This window comes from Pipistrellus hanaki (genome assembly GCF_964339955.1).
Source record: "Pipistrellus hanaki genome assembly, chromosome: 6".
NCBI lineage: Eukaryota > Metazoa > Chordata > Mammalia > Chiroptera > Vespertilionidae > Pipistrellus > Pipistrellus hanaki.
In genome coordinates this window covers 31788532-31809701 of record NC_140508.1, presented here as the reverse complement: position 1 = coordinate 31809701, position 21170 = coordinate 31788532, and the positions used below count along the sequence as shown (strand labels likewise).

Here is a 21170-nt window from a genome sequence, read left to right as displayed (position 1 = left end):
CACATCAATTGCCCAGATAGCTCAGTTTAAAAATAAAAGAAAGAAAGAAAGAAAGAAAGAAAGAAAGAAAGAAAGAAAGAAAAGAAAAGAAAAGAAAAGAAAAGAAAAAAGAAAGAAAGAAACCAAAATACTTCTGAATTAAGATGTGGACTCTATATTTTTCTACCTCTCATTTTACTTTAAGATCAGTGGATAATTAATATCTCAGTGAGGTTTTTTTTTTTTCCTTTTTCTTTTACCCTGAAAAAAAAAAAGAGAGGGGTGAGGGGGATAGAATGCATTATATCATAATTTATTACAAAAACAAACAAACATTGGATTTGACTAGTGCTCCTCACTATTCTTTCAAATATCATCCTATCATGAATATAGACAGATCCTTGCCTATCAATGAGCATCTGAGAAACAAAAAAAGGAATAAGTGCCTTGTGCAGAGCTACACAGTAAATTTGGGGTGATGAGATCCCAGGTCTTCAGAGTGTGGACCTCAGATCTTTTCCAACAATGCCTCTGGTCCACTAAGCATCGAGCACCCGAATTGCTATGGTCCTGCCTGAGCTGTTTGGTGCTGGTGCTGGGTACACACGTGGATTCACGTCAGAAACTTTCCCGTAACTATCTGTCTACATTTAGTGTTTATTAATGGGTTCTATGACAGTTTATTGATCCCTATTTTGCTATAGCTGGTTCCATGAGTATATGAAGTCAATTCTAACTTCTCTGCATGTCAGTTTATTAGGAGATTAAAAGGACTTCCATGTAATATGAATTAAACCAGATTAGTTGGAAGTGGTTGATGATGTATTATAATAGTGCTTGGTAGCAAAGAAGTGTTACACTATTAATAAAACCACTGAATTCTTCTCTACATAACTTACAAGTGTACTGACAAATATGTCATCAACTGGCCTTTATACTCTTTTATACACATACCTGGAAACCCAGGGTTATGAGTCCACTTAGTCCTATGTATATCCTTAAGCCAGTATTACTCTCCAACCTAGAAATAAGGATTTTAAATTTTCTAGCGAGTGTACAGACGCTCTTCCACCAGGCCTGGTTCTTCCAGGGGAGAAATATTGCCAGAGGTCAACCAGAAGTTTCATTTGACCCCTCCATAGCCAAGGAAGTGTCAGTTTTCCCAGAAGCCACTGGGGAAATTTACCTTCACAGAGCTTTTACTTTCTTCCCGGGAGCTTTTTTTTTTTATTTTTTATTCCAAATGAATTTATGCCCATGAGAAGAGAGCACATAAAAACGCTGTGGGCCTATACGACATCATTGGCAATGCAGTGGTTCATAAAGAAGTTGAGTAAATTTAAGGACATTGAGGTAGGGGTTTTTTTTCCTAATAAGATGGGGAGGTGGTAGATAAAATGCTCTTCTCTACTTTTTCACATTTTTAACTTATTTTTATTCATGTCAGAGAGGAAGGGAGTGGGAGAGAGACAGAAGCATCCATGAGGAGAGGGAATCATTGATTGGCTGCCTCCTGCATGGCCCAGGCTGGAGATCCAGCCCGAAACCCAGGCATGTGGCCTGACCGGGAGTTGAACTATGACCTCCTGGTTTATAAGTCGATGCTTACCCAAGTGGTTGGGCTTTTTCACATTTTCCACAATAAGTGTGTGCTACCTGTAAAATCAGGAACATGACTGATGTCATTTAAAGAAGACAACGGGTGTGCCTGTTCTGAGAAGGGAAGTCTCGGCGTGTTTGTATTTTCTCCACATATAATTGCATCCTCCTGTCCCTACAAGGTCCTGATGGGCATGCCCTATGGGAGCATACCCAGAAAGACAGTGCCGCGGGCGGAGGAAGAAAGAGCCATGGATTTTTCCGTCCTCTGGGATTTTGAGGTACCATTGCCAACATGCCAATGAACTTCTGTTTCATGATTGTGAACTCTAAAAACTGCATGAATACACAAGACATGCTGCATTTGATTATTGAAAACCCAGTGCTTTATCAAATAGAATTCCAGCACTATGCAAAACGAGGCAGCCAACTATGTCCTCCTCGGTCCCCTTCCTGGGCTCCTCTGTGCAGGCACACATGCTGATGGACATGAGCCCCCATGAGAACACTGCTCCCCTCATTCTGCTATATCAGTGTAAGCGGATCTACAACACCATTCTCTCTCCCTGTGCCCACAAGAACACCCCAAGTCTTTTACTGTTGCAGCCTTCCCCTAAGTGTGACAGGGCATCTTCAAGTGAATGTCCTATTGTTCCATAAATTCCAACATCTATTTAACCAAACACACACCTTTTCCCCATCTCTTTTATTGGAACCATGGTTCATCCAATCATTAAGTTACCCAATACTTCTCCCTCTTACCCACCCCTCTCCCCCCAACACATGCAATCTACGAAATATTTCTAGAATTGGTCCCTCATTTTCCATCCCCCTTACCTTTCCTTTGAATAACACCCCACTACATCTCTATGCCCTGCCCTGGGCATTGATGAGTCCTTATCAGTACCCCTTACTTTGCATCTGCCATCCAGACACCAGAACCACAGTTGGAATCTTCTACCTCTGCTCTCTGCCTTGGCTTGGCTCCTTCAGTCTCCATTCCCTCTGTTGCCAGAGCGATCTTTTTACAATGCAAGCCTGACCCTATCTTCCCTACCTCCAATAGTCACTTATTCCCACTCCCAAATGGAATAAAACCCAGTGTTCTGAATTGGGTTTACAAAAGAACTATTCATAATCTTGTTTGGCTGTTCCCTACTTCTTCAGCCCCTTTTCTACCTAAGACCTCACACTTTATGCCCCAATGTTATCGAGTTTGGGGGAAAGTCCCTGGATGCATCACATACTTTTGGTGCTTCCCTGCCTTTGCTCAGGGTCTCATGCTCAGGTTAAGAATTTGGAGCTATTTGTGCATGTGCATGTGCACGCACACACACACTCACACACACACACCTTATTCCTAGTCTTTTCCCCAATGTAAACCACACTCTCCTCACTGTCCTATATCTCTGCACTCTGTATAATGGAGAAATAGAGAGAATGAAGAAAGAAAAGAGGGGGAGACATGGATAGACTTGGAAGCCATTGGGGGAAGTGAAGGGAAGAACAAGAGTGTCCAGAACTCTTCCTTCCTCCCCTCAGACTCCCGCTAAGCCCCTGAGAAAGAAAGCCTGGTAGAATGGAAGTGTCTGATGACCGCGCTGAGCTTACAGACCCAGAGCATTTGGGTTTGCTGTCCCACAGGGCTACATTAAATACTCCGCTCTCTTCTATGGCTACTACAATGACCAGCGGACCATCGGGTGGCTGAGGTACAGACTGCCCATGGCTTACTTTATGGTGGGGGTCAGCGTGTTCGGCTATAGCCTGATGATTGTCATTAGATCGTAAGTATGACCATCTTATTTACAGGTTTTTCATTTTCTTCATACAGACATCCTACTCCCACAGCCACTCTGTGCCCACTTACCTTCTTGTGGGGGATTTAGACAGAAAACCAAAATAAATAAAGCAAAGGCAGATTTTCGTGTGCTGTATAGAAGGTAAACAGGGTAATGTGAGAAGTTCTGTGAAATGGGATAGAAACTCCTTTAGATGCGGCTGAGAACTGCCACCCACACTGAAAGTCTGGGGCACAGCATTTTAGACAAAAGAGGAGCATGTGCAAAGGCCCTGAGGTAGGAAATAGCCTAGTGAATTCCAGGAACTGCCAAAGGCCACTGTGGGTTGTATGGTACTGAGTAAGGTAAGACTAGAGAAGTTTGCAAGACATGTTTTTGCTTCCCCCAGAGCTCAGCTTTCTCTAAAAAACTCTTCTGTGCCTCTATACCTCTAGCTTGCATGTAGGAATCCAGCCTGGTACTTATGGTGATATAAACAATATGCCTAAATGAAAGTATGGTGTCCTCACTGGCCCCGACTCCACCTGTCTCCATGTTCAGAAGTGGACTTGGTACTTAATTTTGTCTTAATCATGTCTGTGGTTCTTAATCCATACTTTCTAAAGAAATGTTTACCCATCTCATGAACTGCCTTCTTCTTAGTTAGAGGACCCCACTCAGTAAAGGCGGGTGCAGGGTGGGGTGTCACAGTCTCCTATGTACATCTGACCACCAGGACCTTCGGCAGGGCCACAAAGGGTCACTTTCCCAGAAGAGCAGGGGTAGCTGAGTCTGCAGAAAAGGAGTAGAGAACTCTCGAAGCCTAATTAGAATCCTTAAACGGAAAATGCTACCGTTCATGAGAGCCTGCCCAGCACACAACAGAGTCTGTGAGGTAACATGTGGCTGCCCAGCTCTATCAAGCAACAGGGAGGAAAAACACAAAAAACAAGGAGACAGGCTTGGATTTATTCTTGGCCTCATGTGGTTACGTTTTCCCCTGCAATTATCCAGGTAAGTATAAGGATACGAAATGTTTCTCTGATGAACCAAAAGTTAACTAAGCCGACCAAGCTCCTGAAATAGCAAATCCCAAAGCCAGCATGTAAGATAGAATTAAAGAGAGTGCACTCTTACTCCCCACCTTCCATCTCCACACACACACACACATACACACACACACACACACACACACACACACACACACACAATGTCTGATAGAGCCCCTGCTCTGAATTTTGCGATTCTCACAGAAAGACTCCACAAAGAGCGGTTGCAGACAGGGTGGGATGAAATATGTGGGTAACAAGGCAGGTCCAAGGTGCTTTAAGAAAAGGATGTCTGTGTTACCTGGGTGCAGTACCAGCTGTCTCAAGGCTTATTGGATTTTACATCAGAAAAAAAATACATTTTCTCTTGAAGAAAATAGACAAATTAGAAGAGGCTGTTTCTCTGTGAGAACAGAGTTCTGAAACATTTGCAGGCAAATCAAGCCACAGGAAATCAGACATTGGGGTAAAAAGCATGGCTCAGTGTCCTGCAGGCTTCTGATTACACAACTGACACCATAGGTCCTCACAGGGGACTCTGAATTTGAAGGGAAAGTGCCCCAAATCCGATCTCTCTTGGCCCGAATACCTGCATGGTTCATTCCCTTCCTCGGATATCTGCTACCTGTGCCCAAGGATGGCTCAGGCCACGGTTCCCTTGGGCTGCCACAGTAAAGACAGGGCAGATATAACACCAGTGATGTGCCCCCTACAGGATGGCCAGCAACACCCAGGGCAGCACCAGCGAGGGGGAGAGTGATAACTTCACATTCAGCTTCAAGATGTTCACCAGCTGGGACTACCTGATCGGCAATTCAGAGACGGCCGACAACAAATATGCCTCCATCACCACCAGCTTCAAGGTAGCCACCCCAGGCAGTTCCCACTTCCTGGGGGACGAACCCTACCCTGGGCATGTGCCATGACTGGGAATTGAACTGGCAACTCTTTGGTGCTCCCGACAAAGCTCAAACAACTGACCCACACTGGACAGGGTTTTCTTAAAGGAAAGAACTATAATAATTCCCCATAAGGCAACAGTGCTTAATAGCAACACTCTATATTATTTCACTTATAGAAATACATAAAGAAGCCATCCCAGGAACCCAACAGTGGTTCCTCTTGGCTCCTGGCCTTATGTTACTCACATCTCATTTTCACACATTAAGGAATCAATAGTGGATGAACAAGAAAGTAACAAAGAAGAAAATATTCACCTGACAAGATTTCTCCGCGTCCTGGCCAACTTCCTCATCATCTGCTGTCTGTGTGGGAGTGGGTACCTCATTTACTTTGTGGTGAAGCGATCCCAGGAATTCTCCAAAATGCAGAACGTCAGCTGGTATGAAAGGAATGAGGTAAGGAGGGCATCTCTATGGAAGTGAATATTAGGGGCAAATACTGAAATTACAATGGTCCCTGTGCCATTCAGCTAAAGACTTGATTTAGAAAGTGAAAGTACATCTCTTTCTAGTCTAGTAGTGCAAACATCTTGAACTAAGAGTCACCCATTGGGTTTCTGAAGCTAGATAGAGCTGGATTTAATTAGCATGTCAGTCAGGATAGCTTTAAAACACAGTTGTTAAAAAGGTGATCCTTTCCTCGCAGCTCTATAGTACCATATGTCATAAATCAAGTGTTTATTAATACATGGCTAGGTTTCTGGGCTTCCTTTTCCATTCCATTGATCTATTTGTCTATTCTGGCACTAATAACACACTCATAAACCATAGCTTTATGGTATGTCTTGATATCTGGTAGAGTGATTTTCTCATGGAGATTCACAGTAAAACACATTAAAGTTTTATTGTGATTATATTGAATTCATAAATATCTTTTGGAAATTTGACATCTGTGGTAGTTGGCAGAATGGTTACAAATTCTTCCCACCCTTGTATACATATTTCTTCACAATGTGATTTCCTCCCACAAAGAGGTGGCATCTTTTTCCCCATCCCTTGAATCCAGCTGGGTTTGGCCATTGACTTGCTTTAGCCAATGGGACAGTAGCTACCATGAGACAAGCAGATTTGAAAAGTGCTTGTGAATTGGAACTTACTCTCTTGGGAATCCTGAGACCTCCATGATTTAAACAATTCCATCCCATCTGGTGTTGCTCAGTGGTTGAACCAGGAGGTCACTGTTTAATTCCAGGTCAGGGCACATGCCCAGGTGGTGGGCTTGATCCCCAGTAGGGGGCATGCAGGAGGTAGCCAATTGTCTCTCATCATTGATGTTTCTTTCTCCCTCTCCCTTCCTCTCTGACATCAATAAAAAACATTTTTTTAAATTAAAAAATGAATAAGTCCAGACTAGCCTACTGAGTAATGAGACATGGCCCAGTTATCTCATCACACCAGGTGATAGCCAATCAACCATCAGACGTGTGAATGAAGCCAACAACCATCAGTTGACCATAGACTCATGAATTAATCCAGGTGAGACAGCAGAGCCATCTAGCTAAGCCCAGAAACAAATAACGACCCACAGAATCATAAGCTTCCTGTCCTCCAGTCTCCTGAGATGATGACGGCTATCACGTGACTCTTACCTAGTTCAGAGCTTTCCAGAACACAAAGCAGCGCCCCCTAGGTTAACTCATTTACTTTTCAAAGAAAGTTTCCTCTTTTTTTTTTTTTTTTTTTTTTTTTTTTTTTTTTTTTTTTATCAATACTAATAAGCAACAGTCATGGTGGCAACCAATTGCAGAGCAATTATGATGTGTGGGACATATGCCAACTGCTCAGGGCATGTTGGTGCCTTTGCCAGGGTCACACAGCAAGTTGTGAAGACCCCAGGGCATCTCCAGAGGCAGAGGAGGGGACAACAAGGAGAAGGAGATGCAGGGCCCTCAGGATGCAGAAATGGTGACCAACCAAGTGATGTTGATGAGGCAAGTAACCCATGCTTTGCTGATCTCTCAGGTTGAAATTGTCATGTCCCTGCTTGGGATGTTCTGTCCCCCTCTGTTTGAAACGATCGCTAACCTGGAGAACTACCACCCACGCATCGGGCTGAAGTGGCAGCTGGGGCGGATCTTTGCCCTCTTCCTGGGGAATCTCTACACGTTTCTCTTGGCCCTGATGGATGACGTCCACCTCAAGGTAAAGCCCACAGACTCCCCTCAGCCCCCGGGGCCCACCAAATTTCCTTGTTTAGATATAATACTCTCCTCATGCATGCTTTGTATCAGTTAAGTACATTTTTGGAAAATTCAGGGGGGGAAAATGAACAACAAGTAATCCCAGAATATGACCCAAGACAGCCACCATTAACCATTTTGCTGTAGTTCTTTGCTGTCTTTTTCTTAGGTTGTCTTTATTCCCATCTTGTACATATCCATTAGTACTCAATATTTTAGCTACAGCCTTTCCCATATGGTTTCATAGCTGCCTTGAGTGTTTACCGCCGAGTAAGTGTCCATGGAGATGATATGTCATAGTTGACTTAACCTTTCCTCATTGCTTACCTAATGGTTATGGAGTCCTCTGTGTCAGGTCCTCGGGGGACAGCAGGGTGTTCACACTTTGGGTGTTCACACCAAGGGTGTTCACACTCTGGGCCAGGAGACAGGCTCATCCATTACAGATGCTGCAGGATATGCTTCACTGGGGCAAGCCCAGGACAGCACTGCAGTGCATTCGAGGGGCTCCAGCACCCCCTGGGGAACCTTAGCAGAGACTGGAACAAGCAGAGGGAACAGCAGGTGCAAATAGAGAACTGCAGGATGGCTGAGCAGAGTAGAGAGGGAGAAGTGAAAAATGAAACCGGGGAAGGCCCAGATGATGAGGCTCCTGCTCCTTACCCCTCCCTCCTCATTATTGAGCTGCATGGATTTTTTCCTGAGGCTAACAGGGAAGCTATAAGAAGGTTCTAAGCATGGAACTAATTGGATCTGGCCCTTGGCCATCGCTCTATCCTCATCTCTTGGTTCCCTCCTACTCCAATAGACTGCTCCACCCTCCTAACCCTCACATTTCCTCCTCAGAGCAAACTTCTCTCTTTCCACCCTCTCCCCATGTTTGACTAGTTGACTAATCCTCCCTGAAGTTTAGGCTCAGATCTCTTTGCCTACCCAGGAAGTCTTCTCTGGCTGCCATTGTCTGATGTGAATTTTCTTTATCCTCAGAGAAATTTTTCCATAGCTCTTATCACTCTATAGGAGGTGGTAAGGTTTGGCATGTGCTGGCTTCAGTTATTGTTCCTGTGGAAATAGTTGGGCCATCCCTGGTTCCTTCCAGCCCCACCTCTCCATCTTCTGTTCCAGCTTTCTAATGAAGAGACGATAAAGAACATCACTCACTGGACTCTGTTTAACTATTACAACTCCTCGGGGTGGAACGAGAGTGTCCCCCGGCCGCCCCTGCACCCCGCTGACGTGCCCCGCGGCTCCTGCTGGGAGACAGCCGTGGGCATTGTGAGTAGCTGTGCTCTCCTGAAAAGTCATCCCTGCTCTCAATTGTTTTTATTCTTTTCTCGATGTTTCCATTGTTAAGCCACCAAAGTGTCCAGCCAATATTTCTTAGGAAAATTCCACTTTTTCACTTTCCCATTTTTTCAAAATCCATATATTTCTCTATCTGCTTCATTCACTAATCTAGTTTTTGGTTTTGTTTTTGTTTTTCTTTATTTAGAGTTTTACTGTAGATTTCACTGCAATCCTAAGGTTCTCCACCTGGAGAACAATGACTCCTACAAATTGGATTCAGGAATGTGTGTGTATGTGCATCTGTGCATTTTTCTGTAAAGAGAATTAATGGTTTTTATCAGAGACTCAAAAATTAACAACTGCTATTTCCCTTTATCCACTTTTACCACCATTCCTGTAACTTGCAATGGGCGGACTTTAAAGCCTAGTGTTCTTGGCCTTCACAAGCAGAACTTAAAATATTCACAGGTCACAGAGGTCTGCTGCCTTCTCTTCCTCAATTCCAGCTCTCTGCATGGGGTTTCTCTTCATCAGCCACCCCAGTGAGATGCAGAGTTTATTACTTTTCCATGGGTCCCCTGAAGAACCCACTCTCATAGAGTGTCAAACAACAGTGTTATTAACTAAAGGTAATGAAGTACAATGAATGAGGGAATTACATCACACACTCCATTGAATACTGCCTCCAAGTTCACCATCTGCAAATCTTGCAGGCAAAAAGATCTGTTCTTGCCCTTGGAGGTCCTGGAGGCCTTTCCTTCCCACCGCATTCATGGAGAGCTCAGATTTACCATCCCTTCCTCCTCCGATCCAGATTCCCATGTTCTTCAAATCCTCCTCGTCTTCAAGGTGTAGAGCCACTGAGCATCCCCAGCTCCTGCATTCAACTCATCACAATATGTGACAGAGAAAGAATCTGCAAGTCAATAAAACCAATCCTCTTTAGAAGGCCATAGAGAGTTTGTTACCCACATGATTCTTTTTTTAAAATATATTTTTATTGATATTTAACAGAGAGGAAGGGAGAGGGATAGAGAGCTAGAAACATCGATGAGAGAGAGACATCGATCAGCTGCCTCCTGCACGCCCCCTAACGGGGATGTGCCCGCAACCAATGTACATGCCCTTGACCGGAATCAAACCTGGGACCTTTCAGTCCAGAGACCGATGCTCTATCCACTGAGCCAAACCGGTTTCGGCCACATGATTCTTTTTAAATATTCTGCCATATAGTCTCTCTTTTCCTGCCCCACATCCTTGGGAGGTATCTCTCTTGCCCTCCTCCCTCAATGCCCATCACTGCTCCCATCACTGATAAAAGTTTGTATCTTTCTGAGCTAGTTGATAATGATGGGTCTGAGGCATTATGTCCTCCACCACCTCCAGCCTGAGCCCCAGAGCATCATCTTGCACAGAGTGGAGACCTGACGCATGTTGGGTTGTCTATTACTTAGAACACATGTGTCAAACACAAGGCCCGCGGGCCAAATCCAGCCCGCCAGGCCTTGCAATGTGGCCTGCACCGCGCTGTCATCACTGCACTCAACTGTCAGTTTATGACATTGTCAGTTTATGAATGTTCAGTAAACCATTCAGCCCGCGATTTAGGCTGGATTTTAGATTTTGGCCCCTTCTCTGATTGAGTTCGACACCCCTAACTTAGAACATAAACCTGAATTCTTACTGAGGAATAACCCTGAAAATTCATCAGCTGTTCATCCAGAAATAATTCATTTATCAATTTGGAGAATATAATATAAAAGTGAAGAAAGCAAACCCTGAACTTTCTAGGAATTCCAAGTCCACTAGATGTCTTGTGAAATTTTGTGAAAGTCTGTGAAATTTTCCACCAAAAAGTAACACACTTTTGCCCCCTTTGCCATGTGCCTATGTGAAAAACCTACATTATTTTCCCTATCTAACAAGAAAAAAAAAAAGTCTTTAGCCAGAGGTAAGGAAAGCTAGCTGTTGTTCCTGGTGACAAAAATCAGATTCAGTCTTAGCTGGGGCCACTGGTATTTCAGAGCAGGTGGGGAAAGAAGGGGCAAGCCTTCAGATCCTGCATCTGGGCTGATAACTGCCAAGCTTTGGGCATTACCGGTGTGCCAGGCAATTTGCATACATAATCACTAAGTTTCCCATTACCCCGCAAGGTTAATATTATTAACTTTCAAGAGGTTCAGGGACTATTTCAAAGCAATACCAGTAGTAATTATAGAGCTGAGACCTATATAAGAATGTTTCAAAGCCTGGGTCTCTGCTCTGTACCACCACCCCTGCGCCTCCAAATTCAGAGGATCACAGAGAAGAATGTAGGTGGGCGGGAGAGAATTTGCATGGCTGCAGTCAGCTGGGAGAGGTGGGCAAGGCCTAGCCCTGACCACCCCTTCCTCTGTGCTCTTCCTCACAGGAATTCGTGAGATTGACGGTGTCCGACATGCTGGTGACGTACATCACCATCCTGGTGGGGGACTTCCTGAGGGCGTGTTTTGTCCGGTTCATGAACTACTGCTGGTGCTGGGACCTGGAGGCTGGATTTGTATGTCTCGCAGATATTCCGCAGACACCCTATATGTTAAAGAAGCAGAACCCTGAATCAACAGTTCCTCTCTCTTTGATTGGAGAGGCCCTGGGTTGGCCAGTGGCTGGTAGTAGTGTCTGGCTGACACCATCTAACATGTCTCCTTTTTCTTCCCCCCACCCTCCCACTTCCTCCCTCTTTATCTCTCGGCAGCCTTCCTATGCTGAGTTTGATATTAGTGGAAATGTGCTTGGTTTGATCTTCAACCAAGGCATGATCTGGTGAGTTACCCAGTTCATCTAGAGATCACCTCATTTGGGGAGTCCGAAAACTGGAATCTCAGGCTTGGCCTCTCAACTCGCTGGGAGAGGCTGGAGCGCCCTCCTTTCTCGTGAAAAACAGGGGGCGGGACTAGATGAGAACCCCCAGTGTCTGCCCACCCCTGTGCTCTGGTGGGCATAGTGAGGGAAGAAGAGAAGAGGTGGAGAGAAGGAAAACAGAAAGAAGAGGGGGACAGGGGAAGGAGAGAGGGAAGAAGGCAGAAAGGAAAAAGTGGGGAGAGAAGGAAAGGGAAGGAAAGGAAAGAAAGGAGAGAAGGAGGGAGATAAGTGAACTAAGGAACTTCTTCCTCTGAGGAGGGAGTTAGAGGAGGTTGTATAACTTCAGCCAAAGACTTTCAAGATACCAATGGCTCAGTGCAAGTCAATGTCCAAGTCTCTCAATTTGAGAACTTTCCAAATACTTTTCTGAGCAGTCATGTTATTTTAGGCAGGCCACGGAGAAAGGGACAGGAGGCCGTATAATTTGCTAGATGCCTGGTGCTGAGGCAATAATGCTCAGCGTGTCTCCTGGGGAATGAATGGCTATGGTGTGGTGATAAATGTCCTGGTTAAACGGGAGGCCCCTTCCTTTGGGACCTGCAGAGAAGGCGGGGCCTCCTTCCCCTAACCCACCAATCCCATTTCCTCCTGTCCCCCTTCCCTGGCCTCTCCTGCTGCCAGGCCAACCGGGTGTGTGTTTCCGCCCCTCCAGGATGGGCTCCTTCTACGCCCCGGGACTGGTGGGCATCAACGTGCTGCGCCTGCTGACCTCCATGTACTTCCAGTGCTGGGCGGTGATGAGCAGCAACGTGCCCCACGAGCGCGTATTCAAAGCCTCCCGCTCCAACAACTTCTACATGGGCCTGCTGCTGCTGGTGCTCTTCCTCAGCCTGCTGCCCGTGGCCTACACCATCATGTCCCTCCCGCCCTCCTTTGACTGCGGACCCTTCAGGTGCATGAGAGAAGCCCCCCCCCCCCCACCTCCGGGCAGTCTGCTCAGAGCGCCGTGGCTCAGATTGATGGAACTGTCCTATGTGTGCACGATCCAATACGGTAGCCACCAGCCACGTGGCTGTTGGATACTTGAAGTGAGGACCGAGAAATTGACTTTCTCATTTTCTTTCAATTGAATTCATCTTAGTAACCCCATATGGCTAATGGCCACCATATTGGACAGCACAGTTCTAACCTTTTAGCATGAAAAACAGGGGGCGGGACTAGATGAGAACCCCCAGTGTCTGCCCACCCCTGTGCTCTGGTGGGCATAGTGAGGGAAGAAGAGAAGAGGTGGAGAGAAGGAAAACAGAAAGAAGAGGGGGGCAGGGGAAGGAGAGAGGGAAGAAGGCAGAAAGGAAAAAGCGGGGATAAATAACATAACAGGGATGGGGGTGGGGGATGGGGGTGGGAGGAGGCGGTATTCGGAAGATGAAATGACCATATGCAGTATTGACTATCACCAGTCAAATGTGCAGCAGCTACTGAGACTGTTGGCTGGGACACCACGTTTTGCAGAGCATTTGCCAACACTGTGGGTTCAGGGTGTATACACCAGACTAGTTTGGGAGACTGGACATTGTATAAAGAGATCAATAACCATATAAGGAGGTACAATGAGAGATCTGTGCATCGACTGCTCTCTTTCCAAACGTGAGACCTTCTGGAAAGCCCTCTCTCTACTCCGTCAAAAGGAGTCTGTGGTTAAAGCAGTTTGGAACCTGCTGACTATTTTATCTGCCACCTTCCCACTCAGAAATGCCCGATGCAGCTCCTGTACTAAAGGCTTGGAGGAGTCATGCAATAAGATAAGATGTGCAAGCTAATGTTTCTATCCTTATTGGCCACAGACCCTTTCTTTGTGTGACACCCATCCAGGGCTGGGGGCAGGGTGTCACGAGCCTCAGAGTGAATTCCTCCTTAGACTGTTCACCCCAGAGCCTCACTCACCTCACCCCCGTCCCTGCCCTGCCTGCCAGTGTGGATCAATGCCCTTTGGGGAATGCTGCTCGGTTTATAAAGAACTTAGTTAGAGACAGCCCTGTAGTTAGTGCCCCACAGGGAGTGTCCTGGGAGCTCAAAGGAGAGAGTAGCAGGAGTGCTCACAACAGACTATAATCTGGCTGATCAGAGGTTCAGACAGAAGGAAAGGTGTGTGTGTGTGTGGGGGGGGGGGGGGTGAGGAGGGTAGATGTAGAGTAGAAGGCCTGAACGCCAGGCTGCAGGGAGAACCACATGGCACAGGTGGTAGAAGCCTTCCTGAGTGAGGTTTGGAGGGCTGGACTCTGGGTGCAGATGGCGGTGCCCCTTTGCTGAGGCTGCCCGCCTGTCCTCAGGCAGGAAGCTAGGGAACAGGTCTTTGCCATGCAGCCCTCCCCAGCTGCCCCTCCCCGCTTCATCTGCTATCCTGAGAGGCCCTGGCAGCCTCCACCCAGGTGGCAGGGGAAGGAAAATGGAACTCAGCAGGAAATATGGTTGTCACCTTCCTCCTATCACTCCTTTGACCAAAACCCATCAACGGCTGGTACATTCAGCCCGTAGATATTTTCATAGCTTCCTCTCACTTGCTCCGGGTCTTTATTCAAAGGTCAGTGAGGCCTTCCCTGGAGACCCTAACTAAAATGCCACACACACACACACACACACACACACACACACCATTGTTTCTGCTTATTCTATCTCCTTACTAACATCTACATGCCATTCCTTCTGCCTATTTATCTTGTTTGTTTTCTGTCTCTTCCACCAGGGCATAAGCTCCATGAGGGTGTGATTTTTTGCTTCCTTTTTCACGGCTTTATACCCACTGTCTAGAAAAGAATACTGGGTCGATGCTTAAACTAGACCCTTCACAGAAATTCACTTTTCATGGAGGGATTCAGGGTTTAGATCCGTTCCAGACAAACAATATAAGTGAATGAAATGGGCAGCATTGCACAGCATATAGTTAAAAATAGGGGTTGGTAAACTGTAGCCCATGGACCAAATCCAGACCACCAACCTGCTTCTATAAACACAGTTTTATTGGAACGCGGCCACACTTATCATCTTACATATCATCTACGGCTGCTTTCTCGGTACCACAGCAGAAGTGAGTGATTCCAACAGAGACCTTCTGGCTCACAAAACCTAAAATCTTTATTATCTATCTCCTTTCAGAAAAGAATTGCCAGCCCTCTCATTTAGAGCATAGATTCTAGAACCAGCTCTGTCACTTGCCAGCTGGGTCATCTTGAGCAACTTTCTTAGCTCCCTACACCACAGGTTCATGCCTATAAGATGGAAATAGCAGTAGAGCCTACTATCAATACCTCATAAGGTTGTTTTGAGGATTTAGCATGTTATTATTTGTAAAGTGCTTAGAGGACTGTGCAAATCCGTACTAAAGCATATATGCAAGTTTGTTAAGCCTGAGTCCTGCCCAACTTGGGGGTAGCTGGTACTCATCACATCACAATGCTATGAAGTAAGAAGTATTACCTATACCAGGATCAGCTAACCTTTTCTGTAAAGAGCCTGATAGTAAAAAATCGAGAGGCACCATGATGTCATCCATCACGCCAGCCTTTAGAGAACTATTCCCCTGCATGGGAAGCTCTGTGTCAGTCCCATAGCTATAGTACAGGCAATTTTCTCCCATGACAGTGCAGGCGGACACCCATAAGATGTCAGACGCAGGAGGCTAATGTAGTTTGAGAAGTTGTGAGGGCACTGACCCAAAAGGGCAACCCTTTGTGGGGACAGATCTGTGGTTCTCCCTGCTCAGTGGTGAGCAGCAGCTGTGGGAGGGGCATGCACACAGTCGTGTGTCGTGTGAGCTTTGCAGCATGCTGTAATGTGTCCTCTTCTTCCCAGTGGGAAAAACAGAATGTATGACGTCATCCAAGAGACCGTTGAAAATGATTTTCCAACCTTCCTGGGCAAGATCTTTGCGTTCATCGCCAATCCAGGCCTGATCATTCCAGCCATCCTGCTGATGTTGTAAGTTAGCCAAGGCCCCTGGCTGGGCTTCATTGAAACCTCCCCTTCATAGTTGGGAACTTCCTTAGTAGATCTTTCTTTCTTGCCTTCTTCGTCTGGATGTCCCAGATGCAGATCCTGAGACAACGATTCAAATGCAAGTAATTTGGGGGGGAAGGGAGCAGGTAGACAAGCAGGAGGCTGCTTTATTATCATTGGGATGATGTTGGTCCTGCTGGAGAATTCTGGAAAACAGTGTGCTTCAGAGTTACCTCACTCAAGGGTAGGGATCTGGGGCATTTGCACACCAGCTCCCATCAGTCACTGGTTGAATGCTGCTGGGAATCTCGGGAGGGGAGAGGAGTTGGTTCATTGACCAGCAATACAGGCCAGGCATATTCCCAGGGAGAATGGTTTCTGTGCAGGAGGCTGCAGGGCACAGAGGGAAAGGTACTGGCAGCTGCAAGTTTTCAGTAGAATTATCATTTCTACTTCATGGAGTTTCATCAAAACCAGTGGGGGCACCCTGCTACTCCCCCACCTTTTCAGGTTTCCATAAGAGGGATTTCCATATTGAAAGATAGGGGCCAAGGAATATGGGTGGGTGCTGATAGTGTCTGTAACACCCTCCTAAACATTCACTAGAAATATCAAAGACCTCTGGCTCTGAGTCTCTGAGAAACCTTAGGGGCTGATTCAGCCTGTCCCTGCGGGGCCCATGGGACTTCTCCACAGAGCATCCCGTGCCCTAGAACTTCTGGCTCCTTCATTCATCACTCTCCCTCTCACAGACTGAGAAACCCCTGAGGATGGTGGGCGGGTCTGAGGGTCTCTATCTCCAACACCAGCCCCGCACCTAGGGCAGAGTAGGAGAACAGTAAAAGCTCTTTGAAGGACCAGGGAAAGGAAGGAAAAGAGAAGACAGGAAGCTAGCTCTGAATTTGAATTTCCTCATCAAAAATACACTAGTGAAAATATTAGTTTTTCTTTATAAATATCCATTGTTGTCATGTGTGTGTTTTTTAATTATGAAATATTACTAACATATAGAAAAGTATAACCATGTACGTGATCACAAATTTAGATGTTAACATCTAGCAGTATTTGCTTCAGATCTGTCTTTTTAAGGGAAGATGCACTTCAAGCTCTCCCCAATCCTTTTCTCTCCCGCCCTCTCCGAAGGTAACTGCTATTTTGATTAGCTTATTATTTTGGTACTTTCATCATGTGTATATGTACTATTGTTTTCTGAGTTTGAAAATCTTTCATGAATGGTCATACTACATAGTTTTCTTCACTCGACATTATGTTTAGGAGATTTATCCATGTAGATACATGAGCATAGATCTTAATATTGCTACATGTTCTATTGTATGAATGAATGAACGAACCAGTTTATTCTCTGCATAGACATAGTTAGGTTGTTTCTACTTTTTTGCTCTTGCAAATGTGCTCCTTGTACATATATGGAGCGTTTCTCTAAGGTAGACATCTTAGAGTGGAACTCTTGGATCATAGGTATGTGTTTCTTTGTTCTCTTTAATAGTGTTAAACTGCTCAGTTCCAAACATCTGCTCTATTCCTGGCATGAAAGAGGGCTGACATACTATAACAACCTGGACTGCCCTGGACCCCCTGAAAAGATTCTGAAACCCAGACACCAAACCTGACCTTTGCAGGCAACTTCAGGGGGAACACAGTCACCCATAAACACTTTATCCTCTCTGACCTCCAGCTCCTCCCTAATAAACGGGTTGTTAACTAGGAGAAAGGGCAAGGCCTGGTGCCGAGAAAGCGCCAAAACAGAGAGTGGTCCCTTCACCAATCCTCCCTCCTCTGTACGGAGAGAGCTGGTAGACTCTACTCAAGTGGCTTTGGGCGGCCCACATGAGAGGAAAGCTGGGGAGTAGCTAAGGCTTGAAGTTCACGGAGAAAAGTGGCAATTAGGATGAACCTAAAAAGCTCTCAGCTAACAGACTGGCTGAGCACCCCACCCAAGTGGCCTCTCTGTTCTCAGATTGTACATTCCAGGTCAGAGCCCCTGCAGGTCCTGTGAAAGGGAGGCCCAGATTATAGCCTCAAAGGACACCCCGTCCTGCAGGCAGCCAGTGGGCGTCTGATGCTGAACACCAGCAGCTTAGAGAAGAAATTCCATTCATTAAACCGAGCAGAGGGCCTCCGGGGCATCCACAGTTGTGTTTCTGGGCTAACTGGGAGCAGGTACTGGGCTGCTCTGCCTCTCTCCATACGTGGCGATTGTGAAAAGAGCTTTGGCTTCCAATGCTCTGAGGAGCACTGATAGAACACAGTTGGCTCTGGGGGCACTTTCTCGGCACCAGGCCTTGCCCTTTCTCCTAATTAACAACCCGTTTATTAGGGAGGAGCTGGAGGTGAGAGAGGGTAAAATGTTTATGGGTGATTGTGTTGACCCTGAAGAGGGGCTGGCCTTGGGCAAATGACTTGACCTTTCTGAATCCCAGGACCCTGATTAGTAAAGATGGGAACCATCATTTCTACTTCATGGAGTTTCATCCAAACCAGTGGGGGCACAGAGCCTGGCACGGGGCAGTGCCCAGGAAACACCATCAGCTTCTTTTGCAGACAGGACACCCTGCTACTCCCCCACCTCTTCAGGTTTTTATAAGAGGGGTGATTCCTTTAGCCACCTTTTACTGAGCACTCTGAGAGGTAGAAATGTGTAGGTCATGTCCACGTTCCAGCAGATGGAGAGAGCAGGGATGTCCAGGGCCTTTTTTCCATGTTAAGTGGAGGATTTAGGATGGTAGGACCTCTCTCCACCCTGCCCGGGGGGAAAGCCTTGGCACCGACTCCAGGAAGCCTGCCCTGATTTCTCGGGACAGGCACCCAGCTCTTGTCACTTTCCAAGGCCGCGCTCCCACAGGAGGCATGCTTTTCTCTTACAGCCTGGCCATCTACTACCTGAACTCAGTTTCCAAAACCCTTTCCCGCGCCAATGCCCAGCTGAGGAAGAAAATCCAAGCGGTGAGTCTGTCTCGAGTTTCATTACTCTGTCACGAGTTTCATTCTGGAAGGCAAAAATGATGTCATGTTTTTGTGTTTTGCTGATTATCTCTGTGAACCCAGTTGTGTGCTCTAAATGGCTTTCTCCTGAGTCAAAGCCAAAAATATCTGTATGACAGGTAGCAGCCTGTGAGATTCAACAGCATGCATTTACATTCTCGGGATATTTGGGTGTCTATAACAATAATTACATTTTGAGAGTTTGCTGAAGAACAGAAGAAATTCAATGAATTCAACCAGTGTTCACACATCATAAAACCGGTACCCATGATAACTCCTATAGATTAAGACTAATGCTATAAATGCTAAAGGAAACAGTGTTGTCAGAACTACATATTGCTTGTGACCTGTAGCCTAGGATGTCTTGGAAGTTTCCTCCAAGCTCAGGCAGCCTCTCTCAACATTAGCTGGCTTCAGACTGCTCTCTTCCATTCTGCCAGCTCCTCCACCCTCACCTCCTACATAGGGTAAACCCTCTCTAGACCCTGTCCTCCTTACCTCCTCCATGCCTCTACCGGAATGAATCTCATCTGCTTCACAGCCAGTTCGCCATCCCCATCCCCATCCCCATTCCCATTTCCTTAATTTTACTGGTCTCTTGCCCAGATGAAGAAAACCGTTGAACTTCCATTGAGGGCTTCCAGCCTCCAGGGCCAGGTGCACTTCAAACGCTGTGCAAACCTGAGTTCTGCTGCCCCCTGCCGTCAGTCATGAGGACTAATAATGGGCGATTTAAGGTAGTTCCCAAGAACTGAAGATAGATGGAGTCCTTGTCAACTAGATCTCACCATCCTGAGCTCAAACACCCATTTCCCTGCGGGAGACCGACTATTAATGTTTTCCTGCAGCTCCGTGAAGTTGAGAAGAGCCACAAATCTGTCAAAGACAGAGCCACAGCCAGAGATTCCGAGGACACAGCTAAAGACAGCTCCAAAAATGCCACCAAAGCAGGTGAGTTTCTCCCCCAGATCTCCCTCCCCTTCCCACTGTAAATTGACAGTCTGCTTGTTGCTTTACTGTCTCTATATCTATCTTTTGGTTCATCAGTTTATAATGTTCTTTATTATCCATAAATGAGTGAGGTCATGTGGTGTTTCTCTTTCATTCAAAGCAGGTGAGTTTCATGTCATAATTACTTTTTACAAGGCCACATGGAAAGGTATAAAGAGTATATGTTGTGAAGTCAGATCTGGGATTGAAATCAGAATTCGGGTGATTATTAGCTGTATGAAGTTGGGTCGGTGAAAATAAGAATGAATTATAGCCCTAGCTGTTTTGGCTCAGTCGATAGAGCATTGGCCTGCGGACTGAAGGGTCCTGGGTTTGATTCTGGTCAAGGGCACATGCCCGGATTGCAGGTTCAATCCCCAGTGGGGGAGGAGGGTGCCAGAGGCAGCCAAACAGTGATTCTCTCTCATCATTGATGTTTCTATCTCTCTCCCTCTCCCTTCCTCTCTGAAATCAATATATATATATATATATATATATATATATATATATATATATATATATATATATATATATATTATTTTTTTTTTTTTTTTTAAAGAATGAACTATAATGCCAGCCTCATGCAGCGGTGAAAATGCAATGGATTGTGTGTTAAAGTGCTTTACAGAATTCCTGGCACAGAGAAAGGACTGATGAAAATGAGCAGCCTCTATATAACATGGGAAAATAGCACTGCTTGTCTTAGGGTTGTCTCACTCATTTCTACCCTCCAAGTCTTCTGTGGTAACTTTTCTTCTCTCTGGTCCTCGTAATCTAGTTGTTTCTGAAATGATTTTTTAAAAAATATATTTTATTGATTTTGTACAGAGAGGAAGGGAGAGAGATAGCAAGTTAGAAACATCGATGAGAGAGAGTCATCTATCAGCTGCCTCTTGCACACCCCCTACAGGGGATGTGCCCGCAACCAAGGTACATGCCCTTGACCGGAATCGAACCCGGGACCCTTCAGTCCCCAAGCCGACGCTCTATCCACTGAGCCAAACCGGTTTCAGCTCTGAAATGATTTTTGTCTTCACTTTCTCTCCTGAGTTCGTTAGTTCCCATGTCACACCCTTCTAATGTCTGGCTACTTAACCCAGCGTTGAGAACAAGCCAGTAACTGCCCCTCACTTGGAGTTAAGGGAAGGGAAGGAAACAAGTGCATGAAAGAGTTGGAAATCAAATTTGATTCTAGTTTACACAGCCCCTTCCATCATCCATATTTGACCCTAGCAGCCACCTGTGAGGCTGTTGTTGTTGTCCCAATTTTATACTCAAGAAAACCAGGTCCAGAGAGTCTAGCCCAGGGCCAGCATTCAAATTCTAGTCCTCCAGCCAGCAGGTCATATTCCTCCAGCAGATCTGTTCATGTGAAGGCTAGGCCAAGGTGTCCCCAGAGGCCTGGGGGTGATCTGGCCTTTCTCATTTCACCAACTAGGACTGAAATCTACATACTGAGCAGGACAGCTCCAGAGGGCTCTATTCCATACCACCCCCCACACACAC

The 21170-nt window shown here is 46.0% G+C and overlaps 1 protein-coding gene across 1 annotated transcript in view; it reads left to right on the top strand.

Annotated features, from left to right (window-relative positions):
* Window positions 1-21170, top strand: part of TMC2 (transmembrane channel like 2) — a gene marked incomplete at both ends in the record, with an annotated part of 43203 nt that overhangs the window by 21744 nt on the left and 289 nt on the right. Inside the window, 12 exons of the mRNA XM_084888413.1 lie at window positions 1761-1859; window positions 3223-3365; window positions 5124-5271; window positions 5578-5766; window positions 7333-7512; window positions 8676-8825; window positions 11248-11376; window positions 11572-11639; window positions 12391-12630; window positions 15528-15653; window positions 18557-18635; window positions 19523-19625. Coding sequence (XP_084744539.1) covers window positions 1761-1859; window positions 3223-3365; window positions 5124-5271; window positions 5578-5766; window positions 7333-7512; window positions 8676-8825; window positions 11248-11376; window positions 11572-11639; window positions 12391-12630; window positions 15528-15653; window positions 18557-18635; window positions 19523-19625 — 1654 coding nt within the window. The remainder of the gene's footprint in view (window positions 1-1760; window positions 1860-3222; window positions 3366-5123; window positions 5272-5577; window positions 5767-7332; window positions 7513-8675; window positions 8826-11247; window positions 11377-11571; window positions 11640-12390; window positions 12631-15527; window positions 15654-18556; window positions 18636-19522; window positions 19626-21170) is intronic.